We start from the raw sequence: 20422 nt of genomic DNA on the forward strand, positions 1-20422 counted from the left end.
ATTCAACTGAAGATACTTCAACTGCGGTACCGCGAACAGGTTTGAAGTTTTACTGAAAGTGAACATAATCGTATCCCACTGTCCAACATCAGAGTCTTTCGGCAAGAAGTCACCCAGCAGTGATAGTGCAGACGTCTCTATGAAATCCTGAAGTTAAGTTGCGTGTCTGTGTATAAATGTGAACCCAAAAATGATCTAGTATCTCACTACCTACCAACATGAGTCCATGAGGAGACGCAATCATCCTTCAAACGTCCCGTTACACCTCAGTATTCCTGTGTGTATGGGTGTGTGTGAACCCCTCGCAGCAAGGCAGTAATAAATACAATGGCAGTCTGATTGCATGGCATGAGTGATCCCTGGAATATCAGTGTGAGTGAGCGGTCACACTGGCCTCGTGTCTCATAGCTCAGTCTCCTTTGGGATTGTCCATATTGACCACCCGCAGCTCCGTGAGCGTGGCGCCGCTGCTACCAGTGGGCTGCTGGTTTATCAACATCTGCAACAACACAAACAACACTGTGAGAAGAGCCGAGTGATTGCACCTTCAGAAGTTAAAAACTGCATAACACTTCCTGGCTGTCAGTCATACTATTATCTACAACTGTGTTTCAGTGTCAAATTAAAAAGTTACAATGTTACGAGAAAAAAATTGTTCTGAAAATAATGGTTCATGGTGTGTTTTGAGGATGCCAAAATATTACAAGAATAAAGGTGCAATGTTTTGAAAATAAAGGCTTTTTTTTTTACAAGAATAAAAGGTGTTTTCAGAACAATATTGTAACATTACGAGAATAAAGGCATAATGTTACGAGAATAAAGGCATAATGTTACGAGAATAAAGGCATAATGTTACGAGAAAAGGCATAATGTTACGAGAAAAGGCATAATGTTACGAGAAAAGGCATAATGTTACGAGAAAAGGCATAATGTTACGAGAAAAGGCATAATGTTACGAGAAAAGGCATAATGTTACGAGAATAAAGGCATAATGTTACGAGAAAAGGCATAATGTTACGAGAAAAGGCATAATGTTACGAGAAAAGGCATAATGTTACGAGAATAAAAGGCATAATGTTACGAGAAAAGGCATAATGTTACGAGAATAAAAGGCATAATGTTACGAGAATAAAGGCATAATGTTACGAGAAAAGGCATAATGTTACGAGAATAAAAGGCATAATGTTACGAGAATAAAGGCATAACGTTACGAGAATAAAAGGCATAATGTTACGAGAATAAAGGCATAATGTTACGAGAATAAAGGCATAATGTTACGAGAATAAAGGCATAATGTTACGAGAAAAGGCATAACGTTACGAGAATAAAAGGCATAATGTTACGAGAATAAAGGCATAATGTTACGAGAATAAAGGCATAATGTTACGAGAAAAGGCATAATGTTACGAGAAAAGGCATAATGTTACGAGAAAAGGCATAATGTTACGAGAAAAGGCATAATGTTACGAGAATAAAAGGCATAATGTTACGAGAAAAGGCATAATGTTACGAGAATAAAAGGCATAATGTTACGAGAATAAAAGGCATAATGTTACGAGAATAAAGGCATAATGTTACGAGAAAAGGCATAATGTTACGAGAATAAAAGGCATAATGTTACGAGAATAAAGGCATAACGTTACGAGAATAAAAGGCATAATGTTACGAGAATAAAGGCATAATGTTACGAGAATAAAGGCATAATGTTACGAGAATAAAGGCATAATGTTACGAGAATAAAGGCATAATGTTACGAGAATAAAGGCATAATGTTACGAGAATAAAGGCATAATGTTACGAGAATAAAGGCATAATGTTACGAGAATAAAGGCATAATGTTACGAGAATAAAGGCATAATGTTACGAGAATAAAGGCATAATGTTACGAGAATAAAGGCATAATGTTACGAGAATAAAGGCATAATGTTACGAGAATAAAGGCATAATGTTACGAGAATAAAGGCATAATGTTACGAGAATAAAGACATGTTACGAGAATAAAGGCATAATGTTACGAGAATAAAGGCATAATGTTACGAGAAAAAGGCATAATGTTACGAGAATAAAAGGCATAATGTTACGAGAAAAGGCATAATGTTACGAGAATAAAGGCATAATGTTACGAGAATAAAGGCATAATGTTACGATAATAAAGGCATAATGTTACGAGAATAAAAGGCATAATGTTACGAGAATAAAGGCATAATGTTACGAGAATAAAGGCATAATGTTACGAGAATAAAGGCATAATGTTACGAGAATAAAGGCATAATGTTACGAGAAAAGGCATAATGTTACGAGAAAAGGCATAATGTTACGAGAAAAGGCATAATGTTACGAGAATAAAAGGCATAATGTTACGAGAAAAGGCATAATGTTACGAGAATAAAAGGCATAATGTTACGAGAATAAAAGGCATAATGTTACGAGAATAAAGGCATAATGTTACGAGAAAAGGCATAATGTTACGAGAATAAAAGGCATAATGTTACGAGAAAAGGCATAATGTTACGAGAATAAAGGCATAATGTTACGAGAATAAAAGGCATAATGTTACGAGAATAAAAGGCATAATGTTACGAGAATAAAGGCATAATGTTACGAGAAAAGGCATAATGTTACGAGAATAAAAGGCATAATGTTACGAGAAAAGGCATAATGTTACGAGAATAAAGGCATAATGTTACGAGAATAAAAGGCATAATGTTACGAGAAAAGGCATAATGTTACGAGAATAAAGGCATAATGTTACGAGAATAAAGGCATAATGTTACGATAATAAAGGCATAATGTTACGAGAATAAAGGCATAATGTTACGAGAATAAAGGCATAATGTTACGAGAAAAGGCATAATGTTACGAGAAAAGGCATAATGTTACGAGAAAAGGCATAATGTTACGAGAATAAAAGGCATAATGTTACGAGAAAAGGCATAATGTTACGAGAATAAAAGGCATAATGTTACGAGAATAAAAGGCATAATGTTACGAGAATAAAGGCATAATGTTACGAGAAAAGGCATAATGTTACGAGAATAAAAGGCATAATGTTACGAGAATAAAGGCATAATGTTACGAGAATAAAGGCATAATGTTACGAGAATAAAGGCATAATGTTACGAGAATAAAGGCATAATGTTACGAGAATAAAGGCATAATGTTACGAGAAAAGGCATAATGTTACGAGAATAAAAGGCATAATGTTACGAGAATAAAGGCATAATGTTACGAGAATAAAGGCATAATGTTACGAGAATAAAGGCATAATGTTACGAGAATAAAGGCATAATGTTACGAGAATAAAGGCATAATGTTACGAGAATAAAGGCATAATGTTACGAGAATAAAGGCATAATGTTACGAGAATAAAGGCATAATGTTACGAGAATAAAGGCATAATGTTACGAGAATAAAGGCATAATGTTACGAGAATAAAGGCATAATGTTACGAGAATAAAGGCATAATGTTACGAGAATAAAGGCATAATGTTACGAGAATAAAGGCATAATGTTACGAGAATAAAGGCATAATGTTACGAGAATAAAGACATGTTACGAGAATAAAGGCATAATGTTACGAGAATAAAGGCATAATGTTACGAGAAAAAGGCATAATGTTACGAGAATAAAAGGCATAATGTTACGAGAAAAGGCATAATGTTACGAGAATAAAGGCATAATGTTACGAGAATAAAGGCATAATGTTACGATAATAAAGGCATAATGTTACGAGAATAAAAGGCATAATGTTACGAGAATAAAGGCATAATGTTACGAGAATAAAGGCATAATGTTACGAAAATATAAAAATGTTACATTATGAGAATAAAGGCATAATGTTACGAAAATATAAAAATGTTACATTATGAGAATAAAGGCATAATGTTACGAAAATATAAAAATGTTACATTATGAGAATAAAGGCATTGTGATACAAGAATAAAAGCGTAACATTATTGGCATAACATTATGCCTTTACTTTTGGAAAGTATTTTTTAACACTGAATAAAGGCTTAATATTGTGAAGTATAAACAATGCAAGAAAAAAAACTACAATATTATGTGATTCAAAAAAACAAATCTTTTTTTTCTATTAGCTAGAATGTATCAAAAGCTTCTTTGACATACAAAACGCAATAACCTTTTAGATACAATGCAGTTACATTTACAGAGAAAGCTGTACAAGTAAAATTACATAGTGAACAAAAGTTTCATGTAAAGAAATGCTCACTGTTTTAATATATTACCGAATGAAGCGGAACAGCTGAAACTGGGATCTGTACAGTTCCTGGAGGTCCTGTGAGGAACATCTGAGGAACTGCACCTAAACACGACCAACAAACACAACAAAACACTTTTTAACAACAGAAATACGTTCCATATTGATATCAAAGACTATCTTTTCACTATGCCAACTCCACCGAGGCATTAATACACCGACTGACCTGAGTCTTGGGCCTGTGTGTGGGACACGTGCATCGCGGCGTGCGACTGTGGGAAGGTGTTGAGCACAGTGAGACCCCCGTCGGCCAGGCCAGAGGTGGATGTAGCATACATGACGTGCGCTCCAGGGTACATCATGTGACCCGCCACTGAAGAAGGCACTGAGGATGTGACTATAGTAGCAGTGTGACTTACTGTGGGAGTGCAGAAGAGACACAGATGTTTGACTGATTGACAGTAACAGGGTTCCCACACATTGGTTAACTTTGGTTGACTTTCCAGGTCCAATACCCTCAAATTCAAGGACTAAGGCCGTGTGTCCACCAAAGCGTTATTATCCATTTTTTTCAGTTGAGACGTTTCGTTGCTATGATACAGAATATCCGCAGCACAGTTTACTTGTAACTGATTTCACAGATAATGTGTTTCATACTAAAAATGTATTTTTCATCCATGTTGTTCGGTTAGCTCTGCTGGTGGATGTCGTTGTACAGAAAGAATGTTGTGACAGTTGGTCGGTGTGGCATTAGCCCCGCCCCTCCTCCACTGTGATTGGACGGCTGGGTAAAAAGTGACAGTGATGAGCGCTGCGTTTTACCCAAAGTTCAACATTCTTCAACTCTCGGCAACCAGTAAAAACGCCGAGCGAACAGCGCTTCAGCGAGAGAGAAAAAAAGCGCTCAGCGCCTCGCTACGCTCATGGCGTTTTATAATTGCGGCGCTCCCATTAAAAACAATTGAAAAAATACGCCAGCCGCGTGAAAAAAAACGCTTTGGTGGACACACGGCCTTAATGTGGGGACACATTTCAAGTGAGCGCAAGGTTACATCGTGTTACCTTGCAAGATAAATTGCATTGATTTTTGGCCATATTGATATTCTATTTGTCGTATTTCTGTTTTGCATAAAACTGAAGAATATTCGGTACACCCTATTCTGTATTCTAGAATGATCTGATATCTGATATCGTAGTGGTTTTGTGCACGCGTGAACGTCATGACAACGTACAACACAAAGTACCTCATGCGGGAAACACTTAACGTAGCGCGTAAATGCGCGTAACTAACGTAAATCGAGCAAGCTAGTAAACATAAGACACAAAGTGTTGGTGAAATAACACATTAGCCGACTTGAGGGAATAATATGGAATTTTTTCCAGAAAGTTTTTCGCACAAAAGCACAAGTTTTAAACTCAAGCACTTTTAAGGACCTGTATCTATGCATGTTTAGTTTCAAAAACTGTTTCCCAAACTTGATTTTTTCTTTTTCTTTTTCAGATTCAGAAACTTTGAAGGATTTGAAGGGCTGCAGTGATGGAGTCGGGGAGGAGTGTGTACCGGCGGAGCTGCTGGAGGTCTGGCTGATCTCGGGACTGCTGTCACTGCTTTGAGGACTGGGGTGAAGCTGGATGGCCTGTAGCTGTTGAGGCATCGCACCACCTGACACACAACAGCAGAAAACACCCACAGTGCACTTTTAACACCAGGCATAATTATATACATCAATGAACACCCGACGACTGAAACTATTTAAAATAGTTTATAAAAGCTCAACTTAAAAAAAGAAGCAAATATTACATGAAAAAGTAACCTAAAAAATAATTAATAAATAATAATAATATTATATATATATATATATATATATATATATATATATATATATATATATAAATAAATGTAGAAATAGTGCCTCACCAAACAAACTGAAATAAAATAAGTTAAGCTGAAGTACTAAAATCATTCAAACTAAAACTTATAAACTAACAAGTTATAATATAACCTATATGTAACTCTTAAATATAAAGCTAAATAGAAATATTTAAAAAATAAATTAAAAAATACAAGCGCAAAAACCTCAAACTAAATAAATAATACTAAAATAACACTGACACACAGTCTCACATGTTGATTACATGTTGCTTTAAAATGCAGTATTTTAATGGTTTATTGCACAATTACATGAATAATATATATATGAACCATTATTGGTGATGTACTATTTGTGAGTAAAATTAAATAAAACAAATGTCACATACGTCAAACTTGTTACATTTAATATACCGGTAATGTTTTGAAGAATCCCTTATTTTTTGCATTAGTTTTGTTACTTGAAATGCCATCAGTATATATAAAAAAAATTTTTAGGAAAGATGTAGCATGCAAATCCTGAATGATCCCCAAACACACATTTCCAGCCCCCACAGTGAGTCGAGTTTCCCTCCAGACGGCCGCACACACACACACACACACACACACACACACACACACACACACACACACACACACACGCACACACGCACACACGCACACACTGACCTGTAAGCGAGACAGTGGCCGGCAGACGGAAGAGCGTGGCCTGAGCAGCGGGTTGTGTGTGTGCGGGGACAGCGGAGGAGGAGGTGGTGCTGGTGCTAGTCATGGCGTGGCTGTTTTGCGTCTGTGGACACTGTATGGCCAGAGAGTGTGTCTGCAGCTGGCTGAGAGGAATAGTGTGTGTGCCAGGCGGGAGAGAAGCGCCTGCGGGACACACAGCGACACCCTCAGCAAGCCACGCAGAACTCGCATGTTCAAGGCCTAGTCACACCAAGCATGGGTTTTTGGGGAGACAAGATTTCACATACAAAACGAAGCAATTGGAGTCTCCAATTGAATACATTTCTTTAATATTTAAAGGTGTAATTAACGCTGCAAAATGATAACTTGCTAAGGATTAAATTAATCATAATTATTTAAAGAATGAAGCACACACACAAAAAAAAAAAAAAAGTATGACAAAGCCCTAAAACAGACAATTAATCGTCAAAGGCCAAAAACTGGCAATAAATCGGCATAACCACAATTATTTTTTAGACAATTAATGGTCAGCCAAATGTAATTATCGTGACAGGCCTAATTGGAGAAAAACATCTGGTGCGGGGAATCAGTTTGAACAGACTCACAGTACTGGATTTATCATCTCAGGGATATTAAAATAAGCATATTACAATAAACATATCGATGCTCTCAAACTAGCGAGTCATGAGGCAAGGAAAGATCTCAAAATTCATATCTTGAATACGGTGCATGATCTTAGTCTTTGATGGAACTGTTTGATATGTGGGTCAATGACAAACAAGAATGTCTACGATCATGCTTTAAATTCTTAGTTTAAAATGTAATATTTATATTCATGTTGGTTTCATATGGTTTTATTATTGTTTTAATAAAAAAAATGTAATGTGGTGTAACCATCAAGCAAAAGTAACATTTCCCTTGCACTTTCACTGGATGTGAGTGTACACCTACTGATTATTACTTTAAAAAGAGTTTTAAAATATAGCTTTCAAAGTATTCTTTTTAAATATATTATGACACTGCATTGCCTTCAAAACCATCGAACATTAAGCCTTCAAACTTTCTGGTCAGGCTTTCTCAAGTTAACTTCAGAGTTTGTCTTATGATACTTAAATATCATTAGGTTTAGAGGAGTCGCACCACATAACATTTTTACACCTGAACTTCCCTTGCCTTGACATAAAAAGGTCTAATTATCTGATATTGTAAGGGTTTAATTGTCCATGACACACTTTTTTCAAGCTGTTTGCACCACATGACTGATTTGGCAGACAAACATTTTTTTTTTAAATAGCAATACTGTCCAAGAAAAATAATTGTCCTTTCTTTTTTTTTTTTTAGTTTTACTGAAATTTATCATCTATCTAAAACTGATTTTTTTATTTTTATTAATAAAAGCATGCATAAACACACACACACACACACACATCAAAATAACTTTAAAAACATAGAAACTTCCTGATTTGAATTTGAATGATTTTTGAATAAATACATCTGGATAAACGTTAATTTCATGTAAATTGTCTAAATATATTGCGAGTTTCTCTATGCTTTGATTGGTTGTTGCATCGCTCCTGATGTGAATAGGCCTTTACACAGACGGAATCAGTTGGAAGCAGAATTCAAAGAGTGCAGGCATGCAAGCAAGCCAATACGTTCATGTGCATTAAAACACGACAATGTCATGCAGGCTGATGCAGTGCATCATGCAACCCGTCTGGAAAGTCAAATAAGAGTTAATCTGGACTAATCTGTAAAAGGAAGAAAGAAACAGTCATGCAACAAAGGAACGCCTGAACGCAGGCCCGCACCTGGCATGAGTGTGAATCCTCCGGGCAGCTGCATCACGCCAGCCGGAGAGCTTTTGAGCACGGTGCCGTTCGCACTGGAGACGCTCTGAGCGCTCATGGGCCAACAGGTGGTGCCGGACAGCGAGGACATGCTGCTGTGAGTGTGTGTGTGTGTGTGCATGGCCACCGAGGAGGAGGAAGGAGAGGAGGACGCCGAGGACAGTGTGGTCGTGCTGTTGGTGCCTCCAGGTAAAGTGGCAGAAGTGAACGTGGTCTTCATCATTTCCTGCAACAACAAAGGCAGAAATTAAAAGACTTTAAGGAGCTCAAATCTAGAGGGACGATCAATATTATATTTTTATTTTTGTCACAATGCAACATAGATATGCTGATATCGGCATTTATTTGTTTATAAAAATAAGACTGATACTAGTGCTAAAGGGCATTAGATAACTTCACTGATAAACTTTTAATGTTTAATACGTTGAATACTTTAAGTTAACTTGACAGGTGGCATTTTTGTGTGTGTAATCTGTGTATATGTACTGTATAATATGTAAAAATATATACACATTTAAAATCATTAATGCATAACAGATAAATAGTGGATAAATTTGGAAAAAGTATTAATCAAACTAACCTATTTGAATGCATTTTACTTAATTATACATGAAGCATTATATAATAAATATACTCATAATATTCAAAAATATATTATATAATGTTAACAGCATTCTATGAGTGAAGTCTTTGCTCATGGATAATTATGTTTGAGTATTTATGCAAACTGTTTAGTGACAAAAAAGCAGAAACATTTATACATTACATAATGTAATAATGCCCATTTGTCAAAATAACACTTCACAAATGAAAGGTACTTCATCTTTTTGTATTATGTGGAACGCATTTATTTGAAACTCGATGGACACAAACCAAAATATAGGATTATTCATAACTAAATGAATGAGAAGTCTGGGATCACTTTCATAATATGAATGAAAAAACATCTAAAACTTTCACACACACAAAAAAAAAAGATAATCTTTGTGGTCCACAGAAGAAAGACGACATAATCATTTAACATTAACTTCATGTCACAGTTTTCCTGTGGTGGACCAGGAGTGATTGATCGCAGCAGAGCCTGTGGCAACAACTGTGTGTGATAAAGGCAATTGTGTCATGGCTATCCCGAGAACGGCAGCTGCCTTCACAGGAAAACAGGTGTCCACACAGCGAGAGAGAGCGCGCTGCTATTTCAGGCGGCGCTCAACTAAACCCACCAAACGGGGTCGACGGATCCGGCAGCCTGCGAGCGGAAAAGCATTTTCTCCTCGCCATCAAAAGAAGGGTGCAAGAACATACAACAAACAGCCAAACTGAGCTTGACTGAGAGACTACAGCAGATCTGATCTGGATTTAGACAATCAATAAACCATGAACGTTTTACGAATCTTGATACAACAGCAAAAATGAATATGAAGTAAGCATTGGTAAACATTAAAATAGAATCAAATTGGTAAAGGAATAATATTGAGAAGCTTTTTCTTTTAATATTGAAGTCGTGAAAGTCCCCCTGAGGTAAAAATCCAGCTTTTAACGTTGATTATACGTCTATGTGGTGTTTTTATTATGCTTTAAGACAAACCATGTGTAAATTCACAAGTCGACAGCATTGCTGAGTATTTTCTCTTTAAAACTGCAGTGAAAAAAAGCCAGTCTTAAAAATGCGGGTTGAAATCGCTGGTGTTTCTGACGTCACACACTACCTAGTAACCAATCAGATCAACGTGTGATCGTCTGGTGTGAGTGGAGGCGGGGCTAATTTGCATATCCACGTATAATAAATGAGGCAAGGGTGTAGTTACATTCAAGCTATTTTAAGGAATGAAGATCATTTTTTTTAAAGTAAAAAACTTTAACTATGTCATTTTGGTGATCAAAGATGAGTTTTAAAGGATAAAATGATTGACTACAGGGGACTTTAACAACGCTATATACGTTGGAATACATGGTGCATAATTCGATCTGAATGTAATGATACGATGTCCTACCTGACATCACACGACATCAGCACGTTCGGTAAGGTATAGAGGGTATAGAGTTCGATATCCACCAACCGAATTGCCTCGATACTATCGAGTATCAAAAAATGTGTTGTCGTTCGGTACCAAATTTCGATACCTAAGGGGTTAACTCGTCAACATCAGCCAATAAGCACTAAAAACATTAGTTTCGCCCAGAGACGTGGCTCGCGTGAGGCTGTAGTGTGCAAGCGTCCCAACACCCACAGATGGAAAAGATGTGGAAAAGATCAAAAGTGTGGCTACATTTCGCCAGGCTCGATGTAAACAGCGCGCAATGCAATATTTACGGCAAAATAATTACAAGACAAGCAACACGGCAAATCTGACGAAGCACTTGACAGTGCATGGAATCAACTTAAGAGCATAAAGCTGCAAGAAGAGCGAGACGGTGCAGGCGTCCTCTCAGCCTTCAACATGCCCACCACCACACCAGTCCTCCTCAAACTACTGATGATGGGGCTCACTTGTAGTGGTAGTAGTTCATGCTTGTGTACTAGTTAAGTTAACGTTTCTGTGCGCGGTGACTTATGCTGCCTTCACGTGCTATTGGAATTATCGCAAAATACTAGTTTGCTAATAGAAAAGTTGGATATGAACGCTCTCTCAAGTCAAAATCTGAATGCGATAAGCTCATAATCTTGACTTGGGAAGTAGGAAATTTGTAACGTTAGTAATGTTAGATATTGTTTGGATGTATGGCTATTGTATGCTATCTAAAAACCTTATTACCTTTTGTTTTACTTATTTGGAAATAGGACACTTGTACCAGTCGCACTTGTAAACATTTCAAATAATACTAAACACATGTATAAAACTATATGATAGTTGTTCAAATTAAAACCATATAGATTCTTATGTGAGTTTGGGTGATCTCCGCAGGAGTGGGGGATGCGGGGATGTGTGTGTGTGTGAGTTCAAATGTTAATTTGCCAAGGTCCTTCGTCTGATAGAGCAGTGGTCAGGTCTATCTCTTCAACCAGTTTTTTCCAGTCTTACAGCTATTGATAGCTAGCTAAATCGAAGCTAAAAATGCTTTAAAGTTTGACCGTAACTGATCAAGTTTAATTCACACATTAAAGTAGTTATTGTGTTAAAGCGTGCTTACTCTTAAGGTTAGCTGCATTAACGGTTTATTGTTTTGTTTTTTTCCCTCTTCACATTAATGTTATAGCCTCTGCCCCTGTCGATCCTGCCATGAGGAGACCATCGAGTGTCAATCCGTTTACACTGGTAAAAAAATAAGGAAAAATGATGGAGGAAAGGCCAGATGAGTGCCACAGGTTTGCTGCCTCCTCCTACAGTGGAGGCTCCATGGTGGAGGTGTGTAAGCTGTTAGTGGTGTCGTTGTAACTTTACTGTTAAGGTTGTAGGCCAGGTGTCTAGGCAGTCTCTTAAGTTAGTATAGATAATGTTTTTGACCTTTTATAGTAAGCAACAATGATAAAACAAGGCTATTTTTATGTGTTGTGTTCTGATGATGTCAACTATAGGGAGATAAGGGCCTTAAACCCCAGATATCAGTCCCCCAGCTGAGACATGCACTCAAATACCCTCATATCTGCATGACATGCAGTAGAGAAAGAAAACGCCAAGAAAGAGTTACAAGATGTGAGGGATGTGGCTGTGACTGCTGATGGCTGGACCTCTACCTAGTCCACAATGTGAGAGAGGCCTCCATGAAAGAGAAAGTAGAGGAGATTCAATATAAAGGACAGAGTCGTTGCGGTTACAGCAGATAATGCAGCAAATTTTGAAGCAATAGAAAAATACAGCGCATGGCAATTGAAGTAAGAACACAGGCCACTATCAGCAGCTCTACAGGGAAGGTTCAGGCTTTCAGATTACCTCCATCTACGCCGTCCTCAGGCCCCATCCACACTACTGCGTTTTAGTTTAGAAACGGATAATTAAAACGAATACGATCTCCGTCCACACCAGCGTTTTAGCTGCGTATTAGAATTGATCTCAGTCCACATTAAAACGACTGAAAACGCGGATCACGTGACCATTCATCAACACTGGGCATGCGCGTGCCGGTGTAAACACAACTTCATTGATAAAATGATCCCACCATGCTCTGGGTTAACCCCAAACCGACGCTCCATGTACGGTCAACGTCGCCGCTGCACACGGGAATGGTCACAGATCGCTCGAATAATAGCTTGACTCCAGCGCATGTAGGCAGTTATAGCGTTGTAAAATGCAGAATTTACTTGTACAACAGCTGCTAGCAAAGATATACGCCATGACTGATGACACCCGATCACAGAGCCGAGCGTGAGCCTCTACTACGTCATCGTTTCTAAAGTCCTCCGTTTGGACCCGTCTACACTAAAACGCCCTCCGGAGATTCAAAACGAAAAACGGATCGGCAGCGTTTCTAAACTTCTCCGTTTTTGCCGTTTTAGTGTGGACGGGAGGTGCAAACGTAGCAAAAGGTCTCCGTTTTTAAATGAAAACGCAGTAGTGTGGACCAGTGAGTCCAGTACCCTGGTGGGGGGACATGAGGGGTACTCTGCCAATGCTTTCGGATTTGGCAACAAGGCATCTCTGTTTACAAGCATCATCTACATGTTCTACTACTGGGACATTATCAGTCAGAACCGGGCTTGAGCTGCTGAGTGATGATAGCCTAACATGCTGACTTGAAACTGTTCATTTTGCACTGAAAACTAGGCTATTTGAACTTTATTAAATCTATTTGCACTGTTTTATTGCGCAAGTTACATTTTGTTCCTTTGTGCTCTGGCTCAGGAGATAAGGCAGTAAAATAAATCAACAAACTGGAAAAATAAAACCAAGTTTTTTTGAGACAACTAAACCAAAAAAACCCTGACAAAGAAAATGATCCTGTGCGTGTTTGTGAGCAAAAACCCCTCAAATTATCTGCTAAAAACATTGAGATTTTAAGTGTAAGGAGGATCCCATTCCCATGATGACTTTTCAAAACATGGACCATCTGATGAGCTTGTCATCAGCTCAACAAGTTGAGGATCTGCTTTAAGCAATATTTTAAACAGAGGTTTGGTTTTCTAATTCTGCGTGCTCACTCACTACTTGCCCTAAATCAGTAGAGAAAAGGGGGGGATATGTCATCCAAATTTGAAAACAGCTGCAGCTTATATGGAATGTGATCAGCCATGAGCCAAGAAAGTGTACTGGGAAAACCAGACTATATAAGGACATGTAGACAGCATCTAATCCTTATCAATGAGAGTTGGACATTGTGAATAATAGACGCTGCCATGCAAAGACGTGACGTGACGCAAATGTTCTTAAATGTGGGCAAAACTGCATGATAAATACTGATAGTGGAAAAGGGGTTTTGGGTGAAAGTCGTGCATGTCTGATTTCTTTCAACGTTAAAACGAGCTATTGTAGTCTGGAAAACTGAGACCTACAAAGGTCAAGAAACACAGGAATGGGAAAAGGTTTCCACTAAAAGTGAAACTCAAATGATGGACCATGCTATTGAACTAATCCATCAACCAACTAGTCTGAGACCAATCTAGACTAAACTAGATTAATGAGGTCAACTAGAATGTTTTAGATTTTCTTCAATGTTTTAGTTTTTTTTTTTACTTCAAATTGGACGTAAATCTGTTGCGCCACGCATCCCGAATCAAGTTTTCTACCAACTTTCAAAACAAATGTTGAGACTGTTGTGCTCCATCCAGCTTAAGTGAACAAACGGAAATGTCTGGTCTGCGCAATTTGTTGCGTAGCGTGTCCTGATCATTCTTAAGATCAAATGAACAAGTTAACTTTTTACTACCAACTTCCACGTTTCTACCAACTACTACGTATTCAAGATCCATTGTGCTCGATCCATTCTTGCCTACAGAATTTCCCTTGAGGTAATGTTGAGTGGCTTATCGGTATTATCGCCATTTATTTATTTTATTTATATTGATTTGTTGCTATATAAATAACGTTTACGATGTGGGTAGCATGGACAAAAACGAGGACATTTTCAGTAACCAATGTAACCGAAACTAAACAGCGTCTATATGCGCATTGAAAGGCTGTCACTCAGCGCGCACATTATTACGGCAACGGACTGTCTTTGAGTGAGTCATTAAACCGTTCCTTCAAAGAACACGTTCAAAAACGCTGATTCATTAAAAGAGATGTAATGAAAGGTGTTAATTATTTTTAACTTTGAGCTCCTCTTTTCAAGGCTCAGCAGAGCAGCAATGCGTCTCGTGTGTAACACTGAAGCTGATGCTTCACTTAATAGAGACCAATGGCATTGATTCAATGCGTGATTTGCAGATTTTTTTCCGCGGCTTCCTCGCGCTGTGGAATCCTGACCAGCGCTGTCTGTCGCTGATGCCATTTATGGTAAATACCCGTAAACGTTAAAAGGATGATACGAAGTGCTCCCAAGCACTTGCTATGGTATTCTGCCATACAATATAGTTATCCACTTTACAGGCTTGGAAAAGCGCAACGTTTTATTTTGTGTCACCGTCCTAGGTCGAGTTACACTACTCGTGTAACTGTATTTAAATAGGGAAAACGTGGAGGTGTTTGGTCGCTTCTCTGCTTGGCCCATATTGAATGAACTGTGCTATCAAAGTGTCACCGCGCGTCAGACCGATTGAGTGCACGCACTGAGACGAGAGAGGTATGCATCAACTCGTCTTAGTTAAGGGAATAACATAGTTTAATGTGAAAAAACGGTGGAGTATCCCTTTAACTTGTTTAACATTCAATACACATGCATGAAGTTCAAAACAAGAAGTATAGCCTTATGGAAAAACAAACAAGTGAATATCGCGGTTGCTGCGGTTGGCTTGCATTCCTCCGCGGTTGGCTTGCATTCCTCCGCGGTTGGCTTGTCAGTAGCGCGGTACTACAATATTGCGGTTATCGCGACAGTCCTATTCTTGCCATCGTGAACAGAAAAATGCATCCTAAAGGCCTGTTCACACCGGGACGAATTTCGCGCGTGATATTCGCCGACGTTTAACGCCTCGTGACTAAACAAAGGGCGCCAATGTGAGTGTGCACACCGACGCGAAAAACGCCACGCGTAAAAGCGTCATTTTTTTTAAACGCCTCGGGTTCGTATTTTTAGTTTGACGCGCCGCGTCAAAAACTATCCGACCAATGAGATTGGCGCTTTTGCTCACGTGTCTGGAGCTTCTGAAGTTACAGTAAAACACAACTTGGGGGCGCTCAAACACAAAACGGTCTTGCCGAGCACACATACGTAACGCGAAGAAGATATACGCCAAGTAGCGTCTACACTGCCGGGAAGAAATAAGACGAGGAAGATGCAAGGCAAGATGAATGTAGAGCTGCTGGTCTCGTTGGTGTCGGAACATGAACTATATGACAAACGCGACAGAGACTACATCTAAATCTTGATAAAAGAGAACTGTTATGGAGTGGTATTGCAGAGCAAATGGGCGCCATCTAATGTCAGGGAATGAATTTGCATGTTCACTCGGCTCATCGTCAGCGAAAATCGCTTGGGTGTGAACACAAAAAACGCGTTGAAAAACGCTAGCGAATAACGCGCGCCGATATTCGTCCCGGTGTGTACGAGCCTTAAGTGAACACCGCTTAAAAAAATTTCTAGACTGTGTCTTATGAACAACAATTCTAAACAAGTGTAATTTTACAGAACTTACTTTTGACCACCTAGTCGATTAAACAACTCACTGACTAGTAGATTGAAAATACGTAGTAGTAAAGCTGTACCTTTGGCTCTGTGAGACCATCGGCCTCTGAGACCTGGTAGGTGAGATCCGTCTCCTCGAATCCCGTGGCACTCATCCGCTGGTCTGTTGAAGGGTCCGTACGGGGTGGAGAGTCAGGGGAGTTCAGGCAGGTCTGGATGAGGGCTTTACCCGTCTCACTGGTGATCATGGGCTGAAGTTTCCGCGTGGCAAATGTGTAGACGTGGCCTGTCTCACTGGCAACCAAGAGCAGAACTTGCGTCCCCGTTAAGGTGGACAGTTCGTAAGCCTGGAAATTGAGAAGAAAGTAAGATAACAATAAGATCATTTATTCTAAAGAGTGGACACTAACTTTTATAAGCACTGGTAAACTCGTGTTTTTTAACCTCAACTCTGATTGAGTGGACAACAGTGATGATAAACATCACAAATGTTGTGAAGTGTATGCGCCAAATTAATTCAACTGCGCTTGTGTGACGCAATGCAGCTGTATTTGTGATTCTTGTGGTTGTAATGAGGTAAGAAACAATGAAAAGAAGGATGAGAGGTGAAGGGATGACAGCAGCCCAAGGAAAAGAGATAAAAGAACTGATAAGGAGGGATTACCTGCAACTAATAAGCCAGTTACTAGAGAAGCTACTGCAGGTTGTCATTACACACTCCGTGCCCGACTTCTGCAACTAGGCCGGTTCTCGAGATATGCAAATGCATTAACAAAGTCTACCGCAGTGGTAACCTGATCAGTCATCTGGCCTATTTCTGCTGAGACAGGAATGAATGACAATTGAGGGGGCAATGACAAACGAGTCAGAACAGATGAGGAAACTACCTTCAACTGAGACACGGAAGACATCAGAAAGTAACAGAGGAGGGATGTATGATAGTGTGATATAGTGGCGTGGTATAAACAGTGGTAAACTAGTAGCTATAGAACTAGTGCTTGTAAAGTAGAAGGGTATAAATATAGTACTAGCATGTTAACTAGTATTGGCATAGTACTTGTAACAGTATAGTTCAACACCGGTGTTAGTGAACTACATCAACACAGCAGTATGGCACTCGGTAGTCGGTACTAGTGTAAGTACAGCACTGGTGTAAGTATAGTGGTTTGGCACTACTAGCCGTAAAGTACGATAGTAGTCAACATTTGAAGTGGATCAAAAAAGTTAATCAAAGTTGAGACAAGAACGAGTCGAGTATTGTTCAAAATTCATGTATAACTTTGTTTTGATCCACTTCAAATGTTGACTACTGTAGTATGAGTACAGTACTAACACAAATATAGTGGTATAGGATTAGTAAAGGTATAATGGTTCTACTATCAGCATAGCTTGAGTATCAGTATAGTTAGTAATGCAATTAGTACAGCACAATCAGTACATTTATATAGTGCTAGTAATAACATCTATCTGTAAAATCATATAGCACCAATAATGGTAAAGTCCTAACAGTTATATATAACGAGTGCATGGTGTTATAGCACTACGATAACGATAAGTAAAGTAGTAGTACTAGCATGTTAAGTCGTATTGGTATAGTACGTGTTACAGTATAGTCTAACACCAATGGTATAGTATACTATGAACGCAGTGGTATGGTACTAGGCCTAGTATTCGTGAAGTACAAGTACACTACTAGTTTACTTATAGTTTTATGCCACAAGTAATGGTATAATTGTACTAGTAACAGTATAGTATGAGTTATCAGTATAACACAATCAGTATATCGATACAAAGCTAGTAAAAGTATAATACTAGTATGAGTGGTGGTACTAGAATTGGTAGAGTACTAGCAATAGCAAATTGAATTCACTTGTTACAGCACTAATAATGGTATGGTACTGGTATGGTTCAATAGCTCCACCAATTAGTTAAAAAGACACTATCAATGGCACAAACCTAGTGTGAGTGATATAGAGATAGTATCAATATGGAAACTTTCCTAGTATCAATAAATGGCAAATAAATAAACAATAATAGCGGTTCCAGTATTAGTATGAGTAATAGTTTAGCAGAAGTCATCATAACATTAATATAGTGGATGCTGATAATAGCATGGTACAATGCTAGTGTCAGTAAATTGCATATAGCATAGTAGTACAAGTATTGATACAGAATTAGTATCAGCACATTGATACAATTAAATAGTATAATGGTACTAGTATCAGTACTGTGCTATTATAAGTTGATATAGCACTAGTAGTGATATAGGCTAGTATTAGCAGGCTATTTCTACAGTATTAGAATCAGTAATGACATTAATACTAGTTTATCTACAGTAATGTAATGCAATTAATACTAGTATTCCTACAGTATCAGAATCAGTATAGTAATATTAATACTAGTAGTGTTTAATACTTGTATCAGTATATTAGTAACGTTACAGCACCAGTCGTAGTTGTAGTAACGTTACCAGTATTAGCATAGTGGTTTAGCACTAGTGTTGGTGTCGTACATGTTCTGGTTGAACGTACCTTCTTCATAATGCCAGTCTTTCTCTTGCTGAAGGTCGTGTATCTCCTCAGCTTGTTGTCAATAAACTCCATCTTAATTTTAACCCGTCCTCGCGTTTTCTTGCCGGGTTTTGCACCCGCCACCCCGCTGGAAACTCCTCCATACCCCGCCGACAGTGCAGCGATAGCTCCCGAGGATCCCCCGACCTCCATCTCGCTCCTCTCCCGCTTCACTCCTCTCCTGTCCAGCACGGGACTCTCTTCATCATCCCCGGAGTCCGAGTCTCCATCAGAGCCGCTCAGCACTGCCTCGACCGACGCCCTGTCGTCGTATCTGCCCCCATCGGGCAGGTTTATGGAGGAGTTCACCGCCCCTAAAGCCCCAGATGTGCTGCCCACCTGTAGATGGGTCAAGCCTGTGCCGTTACCTGAGCGTCCAGCCCCCCTGGCCTTCCCGTTTCCCCCCAACATCTCCGAAACCCCGACCCGCTAGCAGCACCACTGCAGTCTGCGGTAGGTGTTAATAAGAGTTAGCAGATCAAACCCAGCAGATCTCTTCACTTGATACCGAACTTACCCTGCATATGCTAGGCTAGGAAACATTAGCTCAAATAAGCATACAACTCGGACTAAGCGCGAGCTATCCTTAATTTAATTTCTGTATCAAAGTCGTCTTGTAAACTACAAAAATAAACCTTTCAAAACTAGCCCTTTACGACCATCGTACAAAGTTTACAACGTATAGTTTCCGCCTACAGTCCATCAATCAAACCTCAACTGAACTTACGCCACATTTGGAAACGACGAATCGCGACCACACAATGTACCTCCGCGAACAGAACTAGTTACCAACAGCAACGTCGATATCACGCTTGATATTTCACGTCGAACACGTAAATTGCGATATCTTGGTTGTATATAGCTTTTAATGTTTTTTTGGGAGAATGTAATGGATGATTCCGCGCTTATTTAGGGAATTTAACTCACGAGGACGTTCACCCAAAGATCTACTTTCCTCCATATAAAGCGAGTCGATGTTTCCTTATATGGTGATGGCTGTCCATGTATGGTGAGTCACAGTGCTGCGCTGCGATTGGCTACGCAAACCGCTCCGACTTTGTGATTGGTTCAAATCTGATTTGGCCGACTGAAATGGCTTACGTCATACACAGCGAACTGGCTATGCTTGGACCTTAGACCTGGATATTAATATTACCGACATTTCTGGCGGGAAATGTGTGATAAGGTAAATCAAAATTACTGTCTTTTAAAACAAAAACTGCCTTGTGAGACTGACCTGTCAGATGTCAGCTCTGTGAGATATGTGTAAATGATGCGATACTCCGTATAACCAGCAGATGAAGCTGTTACATTAACTATTGGTTTAAAGTTACACTAAACTCAGGCTTTTAGCGTCTCACGCATTTAATTTGCTTACCAATATTTTTTTTACACATTTATCAGTCTTCCATTTTAGACCTTGAACAAGCACCTTTTTGCTCTTACAATTACAGTGTAATTGCTTTTATGATAGACATGCTATCTTCAGCTGGTTGCACTTGCAAACAAGTTTAACTTGAGAAAATCTTTCGAAATATCACCCTTTACAAGCAATATTTTAAAGGTTTTG

The 20422-nt window shown here is 38.9% G+C and overlaps 2 protein-coding genes across 4 annotated transcripts in view; one reads left to right on the plus strand and one right to left on the minus strand.

Moving 5' to 3' along the window:
* Positions 1-20422, plus strand: part of armh3 (armadillo like helical domain containing 3) — a 138640-nt gene that overhangs the window by 76148 nt on the left and 42070 nt on the right. The window lies entirely within an intron of this gene.
* srfa (serum response factor a) lies at positions 117-19694 on the minus strand. Of its 3 annotated transcripts, none has more exons than XM_056260542.1 (8): positions 18814-19694; positions 16363-16629; positions 8588-8852; positions 6759-6959; positions 5781-5882; positions 4446-4637; positions 4232-4324; positions 117-499 (listed from the first exon to the last, which is right to left on the minus strand). In XM_056260542.1, the coding sequence occupies exons 1-7, from the start codon at positions 19261-19263 to the stop codon at positions 4236-4238; spliced, it is 1566 nt and encodes a 521-aa protein (XP_056116517.1). In that variant the 5' UTR covers positions 19264-19694; the 3' UTR covers positions 117-499; positions 4232-4235. The 3 variants fall into 3 exon arrangements, with proteins under 3 accessions (XP_056116517.1, XP_056116516.1, XP_056116518.1); XM_056260541.1 differs by having other exon boundaries at positions 4248-4324; positions 18814-19693; XM_056260543.1 differs by lacking the exon at positions 6759-6959 and having other exon boundaries at positions 4248-4324; positions 18814-19691.

The sequence above is a fragment of the Rhinichthys klamathensis genome, unplaced genomic scaffold (genome assembly GCF_029890125.1).
Source record: "Rhinichthys klamathensis goyatoka isolate OS25496 unplaced genomic scaffold, OSU_Roscu_1.1 h1tg000009l_1, whole genome shotgun sequence".
NCBI classification, from domain to species: Eukaryota; Metazoa; Chordata; class Actinopteri; order Cypriniformes; family Leuciscidae; genus Rhinichthys; species Rhinichthys klamathensis.

Bases quoted from the DNA above. Each gene is read 5' to 3' on its own strand.
- srfa (XM_056260541.1), bottom strand. From the start codon at position 19,263: ATGTTGGGGGGAAACGGGAAGGCCAGGGGGGCTGGACGCTCAGGTAAC. The intron at 8,853-16,362 runs GTACAGCTTTAC...TTGTTGTTGCAG, and splicing joins ATGGTCTCACAGAGCCAAAG to GAAATGATGAAGACCACGTT. The intron at 5,883-6,758 runs GTCAGTGTGTGC...GTTGTGTGTCAG, and splicing joins GGCCACTGTCTCGCTTACAG to GTGGTGCGATGCCTCAACAG.